The following is a 20,731-nucleotide window of genomic DNA, read 5'->3' as shown; positions in this document are numbered from 1 at the left end:
GCTGCAACTTTGATGTGCTCTGCTTTCAAATTATCTATGCAATCTATACATTACTGATATAATATTGTTGCAAAAAGCATGGCCAAATGTTTTAACAAACCAGTCCAAATTCCCCTATATACACACTGTACATTCTTTACAAATTCAAAATGGCAGCATGGCCAATATATGTTTTACATGTCTGCCTCACAGTTGGCAGGGTCCAGGTTCGAATCTCAGCTCAATCCATCTTTACATGTTTATCCTGTGCGGGTTTCCATATGCTTGCGTTTAACAAAAACACTTTGAGGGATTAAACCTGCTCGTGCCTCACATTTGATAACACACGATTTCATATCACGAGAGTCCATTTATCGTCTCCCACTTGATAATTCTCCAGCTGCATCTCCTGCTTTGTGGCAAAATGAATGCTACTCAAGAGAGTGGCAGAGAGTGTCTTGGTGGTCGCTGCAGTAATCTCGTGTCAGTCGGCAGTATTGATCCGTGACGCTATCCAGCCCACTCAGGCACGTTTGCAGGACCACTGCAGCAACAGCAGCCATCATGACAGGCAAAGAGCCTCTTGGCATTCGCTCGGACAGTGTTTAGAGTATCGACCTTATCTCACAGGATGTTATCGGCCATTTTGTATTGCGCTAGTTCTTATTAGGGTAGTGAGTGAGCTGGCGCCTATCCCAGACGACTCTGGGGAAGAAGGCGGTCGTACACCCGGGATTGGTCACCAGCCATTTGGAAGGAAACCAGAGTATCCACAAAAAAAACATGCAAGCACAGGGAGAACATGCAAACGCAACACAGGAAGCTCAGAAGCAGGTGGCATTTTTGCTCTTCACTCTTAAAACTGCTGGGTCAAAAGTAACAAGACAGAGCCGGATTATTAATAGCAAGTGCATTGGATTGAGGATTTGACACAGCACCTTGGGACAATATTTTGATCCGACTAGAAAAAAATTCAAAGAAACGGATTACCACAGGAGTCACCACAGCAAGTCACTCACATGGTACGTTTGTCAGTTTCACACTACAGTAGCCCACAACCCAGTCGCCACTGATGTTTTCTAAGAACGTTCCATCACCTTAAATACTTTGTCCAAAATGGCCACCAGCTTCAGCTCTTCAACCCAATCTGCTGAATGAAAAATATTTAACCCAACATCGAGTAAAAGTAACTAAATCAGCCACAAAATCAACAGCAAGTGGGTTACAAAAACGAGACAGCATTTTTTTTTTGGGTGTGAATGTTAAATGTTATACAAATACGTAACAGGCAAGACATTCCTATAAAAATGACATTATGCAGCGCAATGTTTTTGTGAAACGAATCGGTCAATTTCTATAAGAAGACAAATGATCTATTTTCAGGTATTGGACATGGAAAAATATGCAATAGACCTCCCATAAATTGCCTCATGTCTATTTCTTCACAAAGTCTGTGACTGGCATGCCTGTGAAGTGGTGCGAGAAGAATGGAGCTGTTGTTGATGCCCTAATGAAAGGCTCCTTCCTCTCTAAAGACGATGCACTTTGGTGACTCGCAGCATATGCGCCAATGACACAATCACTGAGCCCGTGGCAGCCGAGTCAGATAAAGCTGCTCCACTAAGATGCCAGCAGGGGGTCTTTGAGCTGTCTCCGGCAGATGAGCAGAGGGAGGAATTTTGGGAGACGGTGCTCAGAGCAAACAAGCAAACAGTGTGTGCAGATAAACAACAATAGCAAAAAGCATGCGGTGCCCGCCACTGAGTGGCCTCAATTGAAATGCAAAGCTTTGCTCCTTCGCTTCCTCGCACAGCGATGAGTAGAAGGCTTCCCAAGCATCGTTATGCTGATTCAAACAGCAATCTTCACTTTTTTCTTTTTTTTTTTTTTAATCACGCATTAATAGCGTCATCATGAAACGTGGTAGGAGCGCAAAACTAATCATCAGGCCTGTCTCTCTCTCTTGGCGTGTCCATGCTATAATTTAACTTCAAGCTCAAACGCTGGCTTATGTATAAATCAGACATCAATAGAATTGCTAAAGGGCAACCACAACCGACAGAGCAGTCTTTGTCAAGACTTGATAAGGCTCTGTTTTCTCTTGTTAACCATATTGTCAGCCTGACCTCATTTTTGGTAAGCAAAAACATGCAGTGCACAAGTTGGAAGACAAATATACGAACTGCATTTGTGTTATAGAGGCGCCGAACTGAAAAAGAAACTTGAAACGTTGTAAAGTTGCATGAATTGAAATAGTTTTTTAAAGTTAGGTAGTTGGTTGTTTGTGTGGGAAATTTGGCATGTCAATCAAACAAATTCCTTTATTCATTACTTTTCTCATCACCTCATTCTTCATTTATTCTTTAATTCATTTTTTGTGAGATTTCATAAAAGTATGACTTAATTCTTGTAACATTATAAGGAGTCTTTTTTATTCATTCTATCAGCCGCAATGCTCAATTATAATTTTTCAAAGTTAAAATTTTTATTGTTTTTGTAATGCCGTGAGCTTTTATTACAGCCCTAAAATCAGTTATGTAGCAAATGCATGATACATACAAATAAACTAATTCCCCCATAAAGGAAGTTGTGCCAATTAAAAATATTTTTAAGCGCTATATGAATTGATCACCTTTGCTAAGGTAGTGAGCCACTTTGCTTTACAACTGAATGACTAAACTGCTTTCTCGATAATATTTATAGGGCAACACTATAAATTCTTCCATATTAAAGAGGCAAAAATGCCTCTGTGATGTGGAAGTGGCACAACACAGCAGACTGTTTGAGAACAGATCACAACTAATGCTTAAATTATTAAAGTTTTGAGCCACTGTTGGCATTTCAGTAAACACTGAAAAAGTGCTTTTTCTCAACAGTACAAATTACCTTATCTCCTCTACATAGTTCTTTACTTGTATTTGAACCTGACCATGAAATTGGCCTCAAAGGAAAAACATCTGCGTTTATAATTAAGATATATTTAAAGTTTTGGGCTGATCATATCCTTTGAAGCGAGAAGATTACAAATCAGGTCAGCTCTCCAAGCTCCACTTCGCCGTGTTACAACTACATCTGCTTTACAGCCCGACTGTAAACACTAGCATCTCTCTTAAATCTCATTTTCAATTGGACTGCCATGTTCCAGGTGTCAGCCACCAGCACTGCTGAGAGACGAAGACGTGTTCCACTGGGAAATTTGGTTCGCACTCTATTTGCTGTCCCCCAGTTACAACTTGGATGCCAAGCGTGGCTGTAAACATGTCTCGTTACAAACAAGCGCAGGCAGCCACATGAGAGAAACAGTTTTTTATGAGATGAGGAGGAAACTTAGATGATCTGTGAATTGGATCCGCTTAATTATCTGGAAAAGGTGATCTCTTTTTATGTCATTTATAGAAACATACATCACACACCCATCCAGGACTTGTTTCCATTCAGCGTTTTAGCTAAATGGCGGCCTCCACTCACATATGACATGATGTAAACACGCACTGTACATCTGTCTGTCAACTCGCATACACTTGATTTGTCCATTTAAATGTGCAAAACTTTCATGCATTTGCAGATAAATGTCACATGGGTTGTGTAACCTTCCCCACCTTTTTTAGGAGCTTCTAAAATTAACAACCTAAATAGCAAACTGGTCCCAAAGGGAATCTTACCTCGCTCCTGATAGCCATTCTGTCACTGCTGAACCTGATATTTATTAAATCAAGTGTAAAGGTTCATCATCTGTCTATAAGCAGGAACAAGTTTCACTTTTCAGAGTGAGCTGAGATTTCCATATTATGCATTGTTTTCACGGTTTTGAACAGTCTTTTGTGTTAGAACCGTGGAAAACATCTTTTTATTTGAGTCTTGCCTCAACTATTTACCAACCATCCTGTTTGTCATTATCCACTGATTAGCGGTCAGCAAAACTGTGTGAAAGCAAAAAAATCTTGGTGAAGATCCAAGAGCAGCATGGATAGTTCTAACCGCTGACCACTGACTTAGGTATGGAATTAAGAAATGCAAAAAAACTGATGTCAAAAATACTCGTTCTTCCTTAATTTTTTATGCAGACCAATGTGATCAGACTACTACATTTGGAATAGTAAGGCGTTAAGAGTAGTTAATTACTTAAAATGGCTGTTATAATTGAGTTATGATCATAATCAGCATCACTGTTGGTAGATGCAACTGATATTTGGATTGGGGCCGCTTTCGCAGGCGATGTGAAATGTAAAAAGATGAGGGATGGCAAAGCAACGTTCCACAAATAAGTGCAGCAACTCGCAGGCCATCAAGCAGCTTTGTTGAGCAAAACCACTTAAGGCATGCAGCGTGCTTAATGACAACTCCAGTCTCTTGGTTACCTAAGCAGCATATGTAAATATGATTCGCTAGACTGCAGTTCAATCAGGAAAGATCCAAAGAGAATGAGTCAAAGAGGTTGAGCAGCTCTGTGGCCAGTCAGGATGCCGTCATCTCGATTGGCCAGTCAGGATGCCGTCATCTTGATTGGCCCTGTCAGCCACAGACATCCACTCTGGGATGATGTGATGTGGCGCACTGCCGCTCATCAACTTGGGTGAACAGGCAATCGCGATGAAGACGAGGTGACAGTTAAAAGACGACGGGCGAGCCACTGAAATGACAGCTGACACTTTTGATGACATGACTCAAGTGGGCATGTGGATGTCCTCAGTTAGCGGATTGGATTGGACAAAAGTCAGAGAGAGGGTGTGTGTGTGTGTGTGTGTGTGTCTTGCTAAGACTCACTTTGCAAAACAAGACTAAAGTGATCATTTTGACTGATTTGAACAGGTCAAGAAGCATCCTTGCCATGGATTACCAAGGTTATTTTTACTCATTGTAAGAATCTTTGACAGCAAGCTACCATATCCAAACATTTAACATGCAATATGTTTAAAATAAATGTGCATTCTTGCTTTTAACGTTTATTGATTGCAAATGCAAACTTGTCACTAGCTACTGAATGAAGGACCGGAAAATTAATAAATAAGCACAATATGTAGGAAATCTGTACAACACTCTTGAATGTCATTTGGAAACGCATTACTCTATATACTCATGACATTTGACATATATATTTTTCTGTTTGAACCTGACAAAAACATTTCTATTTATATGACAAACCATTATAATCGTGTAAGCATCTTTGTACAACACTGATATTTATCTTAGCAGCATGTGTTTCCATTCCCGTCAACCTACTGTTGGAAATTCAATCGTCTCTGGTACAAACAAGTATATTTTTTTTGTAAACAACGTGAAACAATTGCTTGTTTAGACCATTTCATGACCACCAAGTGAGAGTCATGAAACAGAAAGAAAAACAGCCGATTTTACTGTAAAGCAAAACACTCACCCTATGCAGCTACATCTCATGATTTAGAGAGTTCGAATGCTAAATCTTTCTTCTCAACAGGGGGGGTGAATTTGGACAACATGGCGACGATCCCTCCATATGAATTCATTCCTCCACCTTTGATTTTCTCTTGGAGGTTTTGGGTCGTGGGTCCTCTGATTGGGCTGGTTCTGGGGAACCTGGAGGATCAGAAGGCGGGCTGGGAACACTGTCCACGTCTGGGTCAGGGTCAAGTGACGTGGAGGGCTCTTCAGAGCAAGACAGAGATGACAAAGAAATATAAGTACATAGTTTAAAGTACACGCACATTTCTATGTAGGATCAAATTCTGTTCTAAAAACAGTTACAAGCACAGTACGTTTATATTGTGAAAACATGACCAACAATTTATATGGATGCAGGCTGTTACCAAGTCAAGACAATAGCCAGTGTAGTAAAAGTGCTTAGTTAGAAACAACACAATGCCCATGGGTTTGCTTACCTTTCAACAATGAAAGAAGCTAACAATTATTTATATGCAGCCTTTGTATCACACACATAAAACAACTCTGTTCCAGTCAAGATTGTGTCATACTATAGCTTGAGGTCATTTTACGTATTGAATGGAGCAGTAGAAGGAAAAAATGTGGTTTCCATTACTCAGTGAAGGTGAGCGACTCTCTTGTGCGAGTGAAACATGTTTTTTGCCCAATAAACAAAAAGCACACATTGACTGCATATTAGAGAGGTCAAACGTACTTGTTGGTGGCTGGATATTCTTGTTGTAGCTGGCAGCAGAAGACATGGCCTGACCCAGGGCTTGGTTAGTGCCAAGGGGAGCGCCCGGGCTCGGAGTAGCTGCTCCCGAGCTCAGTTTGGACTTGGAGCCCTTGGATGGTTTAGTCCACACTATGCTCTCAGGCACCTGCAGTGCTGCTCCCATCTTCAGAGCCATGTCTATGAGCTGCGACAAGGAGCCAAGCACTTCAAGAGGATGCAACAGATTTAATAACGGCTATCGCCACATCAGCAGATCGGGTACCTCTGGGTCAAAGTCAAAGCTGCTGCTGCTGTCTCTCTGCATGTTGACTTTTCTCTCCATTTCCTGATACTGATTCAGCGCTCCCTTTTTGTCACCGTGGTTGTAGAGGAAGATTGAGAAGTTCAGGTTGACCAGAGGGTTTGCTCTGCAAAAAAATGTCACCAAGATTAACAGAATTAATATACTAGGTGTTGTGAGAGAGACTATAGGACAACCTACTGGTCCAGATTCACAGCTTGCTCGTACGCTCTGGTGGCATTCTCCACGTCATCCAAGTTCGTCAAAGCCACTGTAAGCAAGGATCCACTTTACTTCAAATATACGCATTGGCGGAGATAGAGATGGCACTGCCCCCGTGAGATATGCTTGTGCCTGGCCACATTGACTTTTAGATATTTTACAAAGTTTTTCCCCACATTTGCCTTTGTCCACTGTAAAGAATGTATACTGAATGTTCATCAGCATTTTCCGAGAAATTTGGGGTTTGTTTTGTGGACTCCATGAGATATCCACTGCTGCAGTGTGTAAAATGTAATTCAAATTTATTTTTTAAATTTTATTAGTGCTAATTAAGAGAGCATATGTATGAACTGTATTTGCCACAATGTATATAATTTAATCTATTTCATTTATTTATTTATTTTTAATTTATATTCTTGACATAAAACTTAATGTGTCTTAACTTTTCAGACAGCCTCTTGGAACCCATTGTGTTTGTGAATTAACTACCTGTACTATAGAAGGCCATGATGACCTGCGCAATGTAAATTCCAAATGTTATTGGGTTTTTTCCCTCCTCATTTGTGCTGGTACCTGCCAGAAGCATGTAGAGCTCGCCCAATCGTGGGCTGAGGTTGATAGCGGCGCTGAGGAAGTGGAAAGCAGAAGCATACTGCTGCATGGTCAAGTGTACCAGCCCCAGGTTGTACAACACTTTCCAGTCAAAAGGAGACAAGTAGTGAGCTCGCTTCAGGCAACTGATGGCCTGGGAAAGGAAAGATGAGAAAAAGAGAGATGTCAGGAGCTGACTCTGACAAGTAATTCAAAAAAGTAATATGTCAAAAAAAAACTAGTGACACTCCACAGACAAACTGCAGCATCAAGGTCTGTCCATCAATGTTGAAAATTCCTTTTTTTTTTTTAAAGTCGAAACTTAAAGTGGAAGTCGACCACAAACTTGTCTCTGAGATGGAAAAGACAAGTGAATTTTGCTGCTTAACTCATCTTTTACAACGGCAATATTGATCAGAATGTCATGTTTAGATTAGTGGGAGCACATACAACATATTATTGTAAAGAAAAATTTCAAGTTGACCACTTTAACGGTCAGAGTATTTGAGAACTACACTTATAATAAAGGAAGACATTCTGATCTGTGAAGTGTCTTGTGAAGAGTACAAGTGTAATTTTATTAGCTGTCAAGATGTTCTGGGTGGAGGGATGATACAAAATCAGTAGACTTGGGAATTTCAAGTTATGAATGTATTTATAGTTATAGACTGTAAAGCACATATCCACAGTAAAGACATAAAAAATATAATAAAAGATGACGTGACAACCAGCTGTGTATGTTGCTTTGAATTTCCGTTTTGGTCTTAACTAAAAAGCCTGACTTGACTGACGTGTTTTCCTTGTTGCATGGCTCTCCACCAGGCATTGACTTATTTTAAAAGTAGTGCCGCTGACAGACTGACCCAGATGAAATATATTTTATGAGCATATTGAAGAAGACATCCTTAGCAAATAATGTCTAGTCTACGTGAGATGAACTACTTTTATTAGAAGATGAAAGATTCACAGCTGACTTCACTGTAGTTTGAAAAAAACAATCATCTAAAAACCTTGGTGCCCCACTTTTAGGCACCACAACATAGTGCAAATATACCATTCACTTTTTTGTAGAATCCTTTTGTTGTGGATTACTAGATGCAGAGTGTAATCCAGCAGTACTTACGGCAACGTATTTCTTTTTGCCAAAGAAGCACATGCCGATGTTGTTCCAGAGAGGGGGGCTTTCAGGCACAGCACATGCTGCCACCCGGTACTTGTTCATGGCAACATCAAAGTCGCCGTGGGTCTGCATCATGCTGCCTGCGGCCAGGATGGCCTGCAGATGAAAACAATCATTAGCGAGGTATTACTGGAATCCTGCGTGCCCTTTGAAACAGGATGAACGATGGATCGGACCATCTGACGAGCAGTGACCTTTTCAAATTTGGATGATTCAATGTAATGCTATGACCAAAGCTGATCAAACTAAAGAAACCAAAGACGACAGCACATTGCGCATGCATGCACCTTATAATTGTTGGGGTCAAATGTGAGGGCATTTCCAAGGTGCTCAAAAGCTTTTTGGTATTTACCAAGCTGTAGGGGAAAAAAAATAGAACAACAATTTAACTGTCAATACAACACAATTCCCCCTTGCACGCATGATACCAATGATACCGTTTGACCTACTGAGAGAAAGAGCAGACCGAGAGTTGTCAGCAGTTCCGTGTTCTCCGGAGAGAATCTAAAAAGAGAAAGAGACAATAAAAAAAGAAATAAGTGACACTTAATGATCCATCTTAATCTTCCGCAAGCGTGGTTATTATTCAGAGATTGTGCTGATTATTCATTCAGGATCCATTTCAATGCAACGGTGGCATAATAATTGAAAAAGAAATGTTAACGAGGCGGCCCATCATTGTTTAAACCAAACGCGTTATTTAAGCAACCGGCGTTGGAGCACTTGATTAATTCATTTACTGCCACCAGGAGGCAGATTTAATGAGCGCCATGACATGGACGTCATTTCCTTATTTACAACAAGGCTGGATGTTTAAATATTCAACATATGAATAGATATGGAAATGAACCAAATCAATACAGAAGCAAAAAGTCCCCTCGAGTGAAAATTTCAGGATGGAAACTCAGTGACAAAACATGGGCACAAAAACCAGGAGGAAACATTTACATAAAAAAAAAAAAAAAAAAAACTCATTATGTCTTGTGGGATGCATCCAAAAGGATGGATGGCAGTAGTTCCAAGTGGTTATTGGAAAAGTGTGAGGGAAAAAAAGTCTGAGAGGGTTGACACACTGACAGTGCAAAAGTACAAAACATCCGAAAATAGAGTAAAGAAGCAAACAAGCAAATAAAAACAGAAAGGAAAGCTCTGCAATATGCTTCTGACTCGCAGCGCCCCAAAGTAATACAATGCAAAGCACTACTTTACTTTACTAATATTTAAAAAAAAATAAGCTCCTTCCCTCACATAAACAAAGCTCAAGAACACACCAAGATGCCTTAAGATGGCGCTAAAGCAATACTTTTACATTAGTGGGGCTTGGACAGATCACAAATAAAGCAAATAGGTGAGTTTTTGAATGAATAATAAATTACTAGATGAATTTGTGAGTAGCAAATCCCAAATATTTGTGGAAACACTACACGAATTTTTTTTTATTTCGGCATGACAAGTGCCCATGAATGCAGCGAGCTCCCAAAACACGCTCCACCTGCAGTGTCGTTTTTGCCCTTAGTAGGATTATGCAAGAACTCTCAAATTTAAACATTAAACTTTGGGCAGTGGTGAGGCATGAGTTGAAAACAATACATTTCATACTACAAATCTGGATTGGATGCAGAACTCCCATTTGCCCTGCCCCAGATTAGAAAGCAGCAGAGATACGTCACTCTCAGTCAATACACAAATGATCGTTTTTGAACTATTTTTAGGGTGTGGTCTTTATTCTATCGAGTTGAGACCCATTTTATTTTAATGTGATGTTAAATGCGCTTTTTTTTTTTTAGTTCAATCCGAGCTCAACTTACTCCACTGCCCTCTTGTACACATCAATGGCGTTGTCAGTTTCTCCGGCCAGCAAGTGGACTTTGCCAAGCATCATGAAAGTTGCGTCGTGTTTGTTTAACTGGAGAGCCATGTTGAGTTGCTCCTTGGCCTGACACACAGAAGACAAAAAATATATTTTCAAATTGAGAACTGATAAACAATGCTTGGTTCTATCAGCATACTCACATGTACGAAGTCTTTGATGAAGAGATAGCACACTCCCAGATTGTGACTGATCTCCTGAAGTGAGGAAAAGGTGGATATTTACCAGTGAATTTAAAGTACTATGTGGTCCTTTTGGACACAGTTGGATGGCAGCTTGAGTGCAGTCATCCTTCAATACTACTGATCCTGATTTCCCAAAACTTTGGCAAGCAGTGTAAAATGTTATGCCCCATGGCACAGAGCACATCACATGAAGGGAAATTATGCACATATTTGTAAGAGTGCAGCTACTTGACTAGACCGCCCGCAGGCCTGCATGTGGTGCGTTATGAAATTACCTATGTTTATTGCAAAGAAGGAGCCATAAGGCTGTGGTTAAGTAAGCAAATGGATCTGGTTCAGCACACAGAGGGTAGACGGCATTGTAAAATGGCCCGGAATATTTGGGCGAGCATAAACGTGCAGATGTTCTTTTGATAACACGGGGTTCAAATGAGGGTGAATCTGGACAGTTCAACGTTTTCTTTCTCTTTAAGCGTTATAAATAAGACTATCTATATTGTTCGGTACATCAAGTACCGTAGGAGTGCTTTTTTTTTTACCCAGTCTTTCTCATTGAGTCTTGCAGCTTCACGGTAGAATTCAATCGCTGCTTTGTGCTTTCCCAGTAAAAACCTACAAGACAAGCATATAAGAAATGCACCATCTTAGCATGCTCAACAGATATTCTATTCGTCCTACATAGGTTAACAGTTGTAGTCACGCATGGACTTCTAATCTTTGCCCAAAGTATTAGTAGTGCTGAGAGCATGAGTAAAATTCTTCCGGATGTTGGGCCAGGCTGAAGCTAACTTACAGTGATCTGGCTACTTGCTTCAGATTGTCAGCACTGCTGGGATTAAGGATGGCACAGCTCTGAAACAGCTCCAGGGATTGTTGAATCTTGCCCTCCAGGCGCAAGATTAGTGCTGTGGCAAGAAAAAAAGAATAGCTTAAATTGGATCCAAAAAAACTTCAAACATCTAAGGAACAGTAAGCGGTCCAAAACGTTGCATGTCAGCACAACAAGGGGATCTTATTCCACTTTATGTTCACCAGCTCACCTTGCACATATATGGCATATTCGCACATTCCATTTGTCTCCTGCAACTGCTCCTTAATGATTACCTTCATGGAGAGAATTGAGAAAAGTGAGTGAAACAGCCATTAACCTCTCTGGTTTGACAAGCACTGTGGAAAAAAGTAGGCTAGAATGAATTACATGGGTGAAGGCTATTTACCTTACAGATGTCATAATCTTTGTGTATGTAGTGTTGGTGGATGAGCCAGTTTCTCCTCTCAACTATTGGAAGCTCAGGGGCTGAAATAGAGCACATAGAAAAGCGAGTTGTGTTCATTACCATTTTCCATTCACATCACGTCTTTGCGGACGGCTGAGTGATTTATTCGAAGAGTCCCCTCCTTTTGCAGTCATTATTACATCTCTGAGCCAAAGCCGCACGGCCCGCTGCCAGTCACGGCTTGTAAGCGTTTTTCCCCTCTTAGAAACGCAAGCCTCGCTCTATTTGAGACCATTTTCAATTCATACAGTCCTAATTTGTCTAATGAATAAACAATCTGCCACCCAATCTGACAGCAGACGTTAACGCTGCAGACAAAATTGCAATCAACTCACAAGTCACGATGTGAATGTTTCCACACCTACAGTCTTTTTAGCATTGCAGCAGGTAAAGGTAGTCTGCTCGTTGCCCGGGCAACAACGTCTCTCACTAGTCAGGTGCTGGTGACAGAAGGACGATAGGATAGAGGAAGAATTTGGATCATTACAAATCGGACCACGACGGTTGAAATCTTCTTACCAATAAAGGGCAACCTAGATCTAAATTGTATTAAAGTCTAAAAATAGGATTAACGACATTGTGAACAGAGGTTTTCGGCTTAAATCTGCTACTGACATTTCAGAATATCATTAATGAACTGCCTGTGTGAGACTAGTATGTATTACACCAAAGCTCCCTTCGGTTTCGTTGCTGTCAGCACTTCAAGCAGCGCGCCTTTGATTTGCCGCTAAAAACGCGGCCACTTCCAAGTTGTTCTCAGAAATCCTCTCCATGGCTGAATGAGCTTCAAACGCACTCACTGGGTCAAGATTGGGAATGGTCCTATTTGTAGTGACCTAATCCGCTTTCCTCCTGCTGAGACAGCAATCATATTCTCTCAGCTGTGCCCCCAAAGCTCCTCGGTGTCCACTACTGAAATCTGGGGAGCAGCGATGGCCGACGTATATTCCTCCAAGTTTTGTATGAATAATAATATATTTTTTAAAAGTTGCCAGGAAAGAGGACACAGCATGGAGTCTTCTAAAAATAGTCTTGTACTGCAAAACTTCATCCCACACATGATGGTGTCTTCCATTGTTATATTTGATCAAGCTAATGCTTGCATGCGCTCCAACTCTGCTAATAAGGAAGAAGAGCAGACGAGACGCACGCTGAGATCAAAAGACGCTCTGGGAAAAAGAAATGGAAAACATGAAAAGTAGAACTTTGACCTCCCCCAAAAAACCATATATGCTATGTCATTCTGTATTTAATTCTTCATTTAGAATTAAAAGATTTTTCGATGAAGTATAATTACATAGCCATAATTTCAGTTGTACACGTCATCGGTTAAGTCGTATAAGTAGCTATGGTCTTTTAGTTTATTTTATGCAGCACTCAAAATTTTGTCATGCTGCTGAGTTATATAATTAAAATGTCACAGAGCAATATTTTTGTGAATGTGTAATGCATAACCTAAGTTGACCTCATTTAGTATGTTGAATAGTCAAGACCATTTAAATTAAGTAAGAGTAAAATGATTAAATGACTAATTATTTAGACTCAAAACATTGCAAACAAGACATAACCAAACATAATAGAGAGCGGTAGAACCGATTAAAGAACATAAAAGTACTGTTTAATTAACATAGGCTTATTTGCTCATCCGAAGAAAAAAAGGTACAGTATATGGTAAATTACAACCTTTCACATGAGTCACAAATAACAAGTACTACTATTGTTTTGTTATGATTGTTTTGTGAATTTCTGTACAAAGGGGTGGGGGGGGGGGGGGATATTTCTTCATTATAGCCCACGATGGGAAAGGAGGAGAGTGACCCCTTCAGGAGAGTTAGCGTCACACATGGATTAGTACCCAGGAGGGAAAAAACATCAAGTGGAAAATTTGGTCCAAAATGTGAAATGAAAACAAATACTAGTAACTTTGATCTAGACATTGTTTATTTAAAAAAAGGTCCAGTAACTTTACCTTTAGGTGCACGACGCTTTTTTACTTCTGAGACCATAGGGGGCTGAAATACATAAAATGCAAATATTCAAAATTAACTACCAGGATACAATGCATAGTAAAACACTGACATACACAGAAAAAAAAAAAAATCTCCACCGATCCTTGTACTCCTGCTGAATGAGTGCAAACGTTTGTTATTCCAGACAGCTCAAACATGACTTTATGATTTAGATACTATGAGAATGTGACTCGTCTGTCTTGATTATTCATTGTTTTGAGAACGCATATGGAAATGAAATGTCTTGACAGTGTAAACTACGTGTTTTTCTAAGCTGTAACATTGACCTCTATCAGATGAGGGGTTTAAAAAAAACGCTAGTTACTGCTAGCATTGGGATAATTAACTTAGCTCCGACTTGGGTTGGCTTCGTGTCGCCTTAAAATCTGTCCGTATTCATATCGTACCCCAGAATGACTTCCGTGCATTCTGACAAAAGCATACTAACTCCAAGTGTTGTGTAAACATGGATGTAAACGACATCAGGTTATGACTTAAAACTCACCACAGTAGGTTGCTCCACATCCGCCATCTTGAAGCTTTCAAAGCTGGAAGCTAGATGTTGCCATGGATACAAGTGGGGAAGGCGGAGTTGAGCAGCCTATCGAAAGTGCGCCCCCTACAGGTTCTCGAACTTACTTTTTCTTTGCGCGTTTCCACTGAGGATACCGACTGAACATAACTTGTAAAAATTAGACACTCGAAGGGGTTCAAGGGAAGGGTTGGATGCGGAAGCGAATATTTCGAATTCTAAACTGTTTGTTTCTCTGCTCTGTACGTGCAAAAGCCGGGGTTTAATAATAATAAACCTCCCAAATATCAAATAATACAATTTGGATGACCATTCTGGACGACACAACACCGATACTAAGATTAAGGAGGGATTTATTCAATCAACTGTCCCATCAGAAGCCCTAAAAATAAAAAATATATAAAAGTATTTTTCCAACATACCTACATACATACAACATACCTAAGAAAAAAACATTTCTCAAGACAAAAGAAAAAGAAAAGTGATACAATTTAAAAAATAAAAAATATATGGAGATAGGTAGGTTACATCTGCTTAAGGCACAAAAAATTTGCTAGGATTTAGAGTGCTTTAATAGTGACAACGAAGATTGAAATTATGTTAACTTAAAATGCATTCTGCGGCCTTGTAATTGTTTTCTGTACACAGAAAGTTCGCCACCCATAAATATTTTCTACCCTTCGAAGGTAAAGGTGAAGTATTTTGAGGGCATCCTTCATTTATTTAGCATCATCATCCTAGATCGGGAATTTCTGAACATTTGAAAGTAATTATCAATTCAGACTAAAGCTTCTACTTTTATTAAGATGACTAACAGAAAAGAGAACAGCAGAAGCCAAACAAGTGACACAGACATCAACCAGACTTGGAAATGCAATTTTTGATAAAATGGTGACTCGTAATAACTAGTAATAATATAAAATGTTTAAAAGCCATTGACTATTAAAAACAAGGCTGAATCGACAATCAACGTCAAAGGAGTTTTACATTGGTGAAATCTGTAATACAATTAGCAGTGTCGGGAAAATGGACACAAACATGTTCTTTTGCTCGTTAATCTACTTTCTTGGTTACGGTTTGCATTGTCCCTGAATAAACAAACATGTGCCGCGCACTTTAAGATTCCAAATAAGCATGGAATTCTTGGCAAATCAAAATGTATAAAATGCGATCATCTGTTTAAGACAAGTTAATGTTGGCTTGTGAACAATTTTCGTTTCACCCTTCATTAAAGCCAAATTCCTTCATTACTTATTAAAAGCATACACAAGAAAATATGCAAAAGTGGGCCGTAGTAACAAGTAACCTTCACCTAGAGATGCACTATTACCGAGGCTGTGCATGCAGAGACTATGAAAATAATTGACCTCAGCCATCTGTTTTCACAAGTTTGGACCGCAACATTTTCAGCTGCTAACCTGTTCTTTATCAGGGGTCCCTCGCTCAAGGCCAGAATTAACAATTTCACTTCATTTTTTTTTCATTTTTCCACTTCATTATTCCTTCGTTATTAAAAATAAAAAATAATACAATAATACTACTGGCAGGATCTAAACTTCAAAACTAATTAAACTGGGCTCTAAAAGTTGCACATTGACCTTATCTGACATCCGAGTGTTTTTCTTGTGGTGATGCAATGTTAATATGGCCTGCCTCCAATTCAGCGTTGTTTGATAACAGCCTCATCTTGCCCAATTGTGTTGAGGTGTACTCACTGTAGAGTGCATTTCAAAGCATGAACAAGCCATAGATCACTCAAAAGCTATCATGGCTGGACTTGTACATTCTTAAATATAGCATACAACCATGTGTAGCACATTTGTTTAACACAAACCACAACTATGTGGCAACACGATTGTGAGCATTGTGTTTCTTTTCCCAATTTATCATATGTACATCAAGGAATTGACAGGTTTAAGAGAACACGGAAAAACGTCACGTTTTAGTCCCTGCTAAAGGCTCCCTGAGCAGCTGTTGCAGCAGCAGACTGGAAGGTTCTGTTGGTCAGGACACCACTGGAGAACTCCTGCTGAGCCTTGCTGAAGCTGGCTCCTGTACGTCTGTACTTGGAATGGACCTTCGTGGCAAAGAATCATAAATCATATATTAACTGCTTAACAGCGATTTCATGATGAATTTCTACTCTACATTTTTATAATATACTGTATTGTTTAAAGAGGAAGTAAACCCCAAAATTGCCTTTGTAAAATGTTCTGTGCAGTACGACTAGACGACAGACAGGCTCAGCAATTTTCTGAGGCTGAGCCGTGATTTGTTGTGACCTGAGACCTGGCAACTGTAATGACATTTTCAGTCGACAGCAAGTGGCAAAATGGCCTCCCCGTGAGATGAATAAAAACGGGTGAATTTTGCTGCTTAACTCATATTCCACAAACGCAATATTAATCAGAATGCCATGTATAGACTCGTGGAGGTGCATACAACATATTATTGTAAAGAAAATTTTGTGGTTGACTCCCCTTGAAGTGATGACAATCTACGTATATGCTATGACTGAGAGAGACACACATGTACACAGTAACACTTAAGTGGTCTGCTAAGGAATAAATATCTTTAGCAAAGCTGTCAAAAGCATAGTTTGGAATACCATTTTTAGCAGCATGACGGCCAGGACGGCGTTGACAGTGAAAAAGCCAGCCACAACCATCATGACCACGGCCACAGCCAGGTTTTTGTTGATCATGCTGATGGACGCAATCCAGCCACTGTCAACATTGCAGACATGCAAACGTGCTATCAACAAAACAGGAAGCACTATGTAGCAGCATACAATATGAATGAATACATATGCTAGACCTTCACCAGTTTTTGGCGGCGGAAAAATAAGGTCAACGAACATACTGTATTTCAAGAGTATCAAGAGGAAATGCAAAGAGAAAGGAATCACACACTTACAAAGTATAGAACCCCTTAAAGAAGACAACAGTGATCTGTCAAAGAGACACAAAAGAGAAGCTCAAGTAGAAGCCAACAGTACAAACACACCCAAGAAAATGCATGACTCCATCCATGTGGTGGCCTAGGACATGCAGATTATCCCCCAAGTGTACCGCTCACCTGTTGCCCCACTTGGGGATCCCCACACACTGAACGATGTACACGGCCACTTGGAAGAAAAAGACGAAGAAGAAGAAGAAGAAGCTGAAGGAACTGTCGGACCTGGAAACAAAAGATGGACACACAAAACAAGGAAGGAAGTGAAACTGCAAAATTTTGATAATCCATTTGGTCCATGAGCACAAAGCCAGGAATTGAGCAGAGTATACCTGAAGGCTCTGTATACAGGTCTGTACCAGCAGATGAAGGCGACAGGAGTGAAGAGGAGGAACCAGAGGATGGACAGACCAAAGTCAACGCCATACTGAGAGTCCACAGTGAAGTAGGCCAGGCAGGCCAGCACGTTGAGGAACAGGGTCACACAATGAACTGCACAAGCACAACCACCGACATACATGAACAGTGAATGACTAGAACCTAAACCAACAGACTGTCATGTGCCTGTAATTAATGGATTACTAATTGTTTTGTTGGTTATCAAAAACAAATATTTGTGGGACACTGGAACTGTGACAGTCATGTCAAGTCATAATAAATACATTTAAAAATGCAAGCACTTTCCACATTATGAGGCAGATTTCTATGTGTTTATTTTTTTTCATCTGCATATACCGTTTAAGGAGCTATGTCTACCACGATATCTAGAATAAACCTTCTGCTATTTGTGGGTGACGGGGACCTGCTGTGAACAGCAAACATTGGTTAAAGACTGGGTTTGGAGAGAACCATAAAGTACCAACATTACGTCTGGCATATATAATTGTGAAGCCGAGTTATATAAACTACTGCATTCAGTAGTTAAATTGTTCAACAAACCACTCCCACATGAGGCTGAATAGTATAGGCAGCCTAAATAACACGCAAGAACAAACTGACGTGACCTCACTCAGGGGAAAACAGGCACTAGCATGATAATGAAAAATTGAATTTAGTAATTTATGGCATTTAGACACTTCGAGAAATATTTGGGCATACTGTATGGGCAAATTGTAACAGAAAAGTACGCATTGCTGGTGCATTGGGGAGAGGAGCTGCATACAGGGACAACCAACAAGACAACGCATCTCAAATACAGATGGGGGGAAAAAAACCTAATGAATTGGACCTAACGACAAACCCAGATAGCAGCAAAGTAATACATTCATTGCTTTAGCCTGAACACAAAAACAACACATAGCTGAGATTTTAAGCAAATATTGGTGGATGGGTTCCAAATAAAATCCGTAAAAATGCGATACATACCGAGTTAAAACCAATGCTAGCTACAAAAACAGCGAATGTGCTATCTGGTACTGGTGGATTGAACTCCATATTCATATGGGTGGGATGCAAGATACTTACACATCCACAGGTAGTACATTCTTTTGCAGATCCGACGGTATTCCTCAGGGATGTCTACCTCAAAGTCTTGGTAAAAGCATGGCTTCAACGGAAAGAACTTGGGCAGGGGTGGCCAATTGTTCTCAGTGCCTGGTGGTCAAATAGCAAACTTCTGTTACCGCCCCAATCGTTGAACAATATACTCATTTCAAAGAGTGACTTACCGCCCGTGTTCCGGGATGTCCTGTTCTGAAGTTCCTGCTCCTTTCGCTCCAACTCTGCTGCTTTCCTCTCTAGTTCTTCTTGCTGCTTGATCAGATTCGCCTGACCGGCAGCCGTCGCAGCTGATATCTGTTATCAAACAGGGAGGTTGCTGAGATATATACGTACAGTCAGACACATTTCATTCAAATGACCTTGCGATGGAAACCTGAGAGACATCAATGCTCCCATGACCATAAAATAAGAATTGATGTAGGTCTCTTGATGCTTATTAGATAGAGTGATGTCTGAAAAATGAGGCAACACTAGGTGGAATTTGGGTTAGTAAGTGTTCTGTTCTTGGTTGGAATCTCAGCTGGAGTCTTTCTGTTTGGAGTGTGCATGTTTTCCTGGAGAATGTGTGTTTTGTGTGTCAGGTTAACTGACAACTCTAAATTGTCCATAGATGCGAAAATGAGTGTGAATTTTGTTTGTCTGGCCGTATGTGCAGGACACTGACTGCCAGCACGTCCAGGGCCTCACCTGACTCTCACCCAAATCTGTTGCATGACAAATGCAAAATCATATGACGAGCTCAACTTCACATTTGAAAGTTTGTGTATTAAATAGCTTTAATCTAACTACACTTGTGCTTATTTCATTTCTCTCACTTGTGAACTCTGCTCCACAGATGTTTGCAGCACAGCAGGTTGAGAGGAAACGGCTGAAATGGGGATGGTCGTGTCACTGCGATCCGTCTGTGGAACATCACGTAATGCAGGTTCTTAAAGAATTAAAGGTTGGAAGAACTGCAATATACATCAAAAGACAAGCAGCTCACCAATTCAGTAGAGAAAGGGTTGTATTCCTGAATCCCATCAACGGCTCCTTGGGTGGCCCGAGTGACAGAAGCGTCCTGCAAAAGATATTATATTATTCATATAGTCATAGGGAACAACAGATGCTCAAGTGCATTTTAAGCATGTGGAGCAATACTAAAGATTCAGTGTTCAGGAAGAACATTGTTAGGCCACATTTCCTGGACGGTACATTAACTATTAAGGCGCAATTGATTCCTTGAGCCTTTGTTAAAACGTTTCCAGGTTGAACAAACACCTTTCCTGAGCAAATATGGACCAAATACGCGTGCCACAAATGTGTGACGCTCAAAATGAACATTACAGACAAGTGAGAAGGGACAAGGGGGCAGCCCATTACACAAAAGCCCTCAAAATGCCACAACGACCCTCAAACAGTGGATGATTTAATTTAGAAAGTGAGTTTTTTAAACTTCTTTATAAGTGGCGTTGTCTTGTGGCGCTATATTATTGGTCGAGTAGCAGCAGGCACCTGTTGCGACTCTTACCTGTTGAGGTTAAAATACCGAGTCATTATTTGAAGCATTTTTATGGGTCTTCTCTTTATAAACATTTCATATTTACGTCAAGGACGCTTGTTCCGGTAGGAATTGTTGAGGCCAAACCCAGCAACCGACCAAACAGGTTTCTTTAGCGTGTCCTCAACCCAAATTAAGGACCAAAGTCGTTTGTCCCTTAAAAACAAGAGGAAAACAGAGTCTCACCTGGAAGGGATTTACGTCCACAGGGTCGGCGAATGGGTTGTTGTCAAATCCCGACATTGTGGTGTTGGGGTTTTCTTGTCGATAAACAACGCACCTTTGTTGCTCCCTGGCTGGAGCTGATCCTGATGTCGGTGCGGCTGCGTTCTGCGCATGCGTCACTCCACAGGTACTCACGTCACAGCAGGACTGCCGCGTCACATAGATCGAGTTTAGGTCTGGGTGGCAAAGAGCTTATATTTTCGAGGTACCCTTATTTATGTTAGACTCTAAATTAGTGTTTGGATTTAAACAG

General features: G+C 40.4%; 2 protein-coding genes across 3 annotated transcripts; both read right to left on the bottom strand.

Moving 5' to 3' along the window:
- Nucleotides 1-4,808: 4,808 nt before the first annotated feature.
- Nucleotides 4,809-14,311, bottom strand: bbs4 (Bardet-Biedl syndrome 4). The gene is made up of 16 exons (XM_088371979.1): nucleotides 14,232-14,311; nucleotides 13,687-13,729; nucleotides 11,658-11,737; nucleotides 11,481-11,544; nucleotides 11,234-11,345; nucleotides 10,980-11,052; nucleotides 10,399-10,452; nucleotides 10,194-10,321; nucleotides 8,835-8,889; nucleotides 8,673-8,741; nucleotides 8,329-8,481; nucleotides 7,188-7,359; nucleotides 6,594-6,663; nucleotides 6,375-6,519; nucleotides 6,092-6,296; nucleotides 4,809-5,601 (listed from the first exon to the last, which is right to left on the bottom strand). The coding sequence occupies exons 1-16, from the start codon at nucleotides 14,256-14,258 to the stop codon at nucleotides 5,459-5,461; spliced, it is 1,593 nt and encodes a 530-aa protein (XP_088228105.1). The 5' UTR covers nucleotides 14,259-14,311; the 3' UTR covers nucleotides 4,809-5,458.
- A 283-nt stretch (nucleotides 14,312-14,594) lies between these two features.
- Nucleotides 14,595-20,675, bottom strand: scamp2l (secretory carrier membrane protein 2, like). 2 transcript variants are annotated; one of them, XR_015857397.1, is made up of 10 exons: nucleotides 20,440-20,675; nucleotides 19,699-19,773; nucleotides 19,529-19,615; nucleotides 18,881-19,007; nucleotides 18,678-18,806; nucleotides 17,546-17,705; nucleotides 17,337-17,438; nucleotides 17,175-17,209; nucleotides 16,867-16,984; nucleotides 14,595-16,335 (listed from the first exon to the last, which is right to left on the bottom strand). XR_015857397.1 is itself a non-coding variant. In XM_088370320.1 (9 exons), the coding sequence occupies exons 1-9, from the start codon at nucleotides 20,494-20,496 to the stop codon at nucleotides 16,201-16,203; spliced, it is 990 nt and encodes a 329-aa protein (XP_088226446.1). In that variant the 5' UTR covers nucleotides 20,497-20,675; the 3' UTR covers nucleotides 14,595-16,200. The 2 variants fall into 2 exon arrangements, 1 of the variants encoding a protein (XP_088226446.1); XM_088370320.1 differs by lacking the exon at nucleotides 17,175-17,209.
- Nucleotides 20,676-20,731: the final 56 nt, after the last annotated feature.

The sequence above is a fragment of the Syngnathus floridae genome, chromosome 3, assembly GCF_059516105.1.
Source record: "Syngnathus floridae isolate MCC-2025c chromosome 3, RoL_Sflo_1.0, whole genome shotgun sequence".
Classification (NCBI taxonomy): Eukaryota; Metazoa; Chordata; class Actinopteri; order Syngnathiformes; family Syngnathidae; genus Syngnathus; species Syngnathus floridae.
The sequence above is the reverse complement of the archived record's forward strand: the minus strand, read 5'-3'. Positions and strand labels throughout refer to the sequence as shown.

What these genes read in the sequence shown, in the direction of transcription:
- scamp2l (XM_088370320.1), bottom strand. Translation starts at nt 20,496, where the DNA reads ATGTCGGGATTTGACAACAACCCATTCGCCGACCCTGTGGACGTAAAT. An exon ending in ACCCTTTCTCTACTGAATTG is followed by an intron (nt 19,616 to 19,698) that starts GTGAGCTGCTTG and finishes GATGTTCCACAG; the next exon opens with ACGGATCGCAGTGACACGAC. An exon ending in AATGTACTACCTGTGGATGT is followed by an intron (nt 17,706 to 18,677) that starts GTAAGTATCTTG and finishes GTGCTTGTGCAG; the next exon opens with TTCATTGTGTGACCCTGTTC.
- bbs4 (XM_088371979.1), bottom strand. Translation starts at nt 14,258, where the DNA reads ATGGCGGATGTGGAGCAACCTACTGTG. An exon ending in TCGGTCTGCTCTTTCTCTCA is followed by an intron (nt 8,742 to 8,834) that starts GTAGGTCAAACG and finishes TTTCCCCTACAG; the next exon opens with CTTGGTAAATACCAAAAAGC. An exon ending in TTGACCCCAACAATTATAAG is followed by an intron (nt 8,482 to 8,672) that starts GTGCATGCATGC and finishes TTTCATCTGCAG; the next exon opens with GCCATCCTGGCCGCAGGCAG.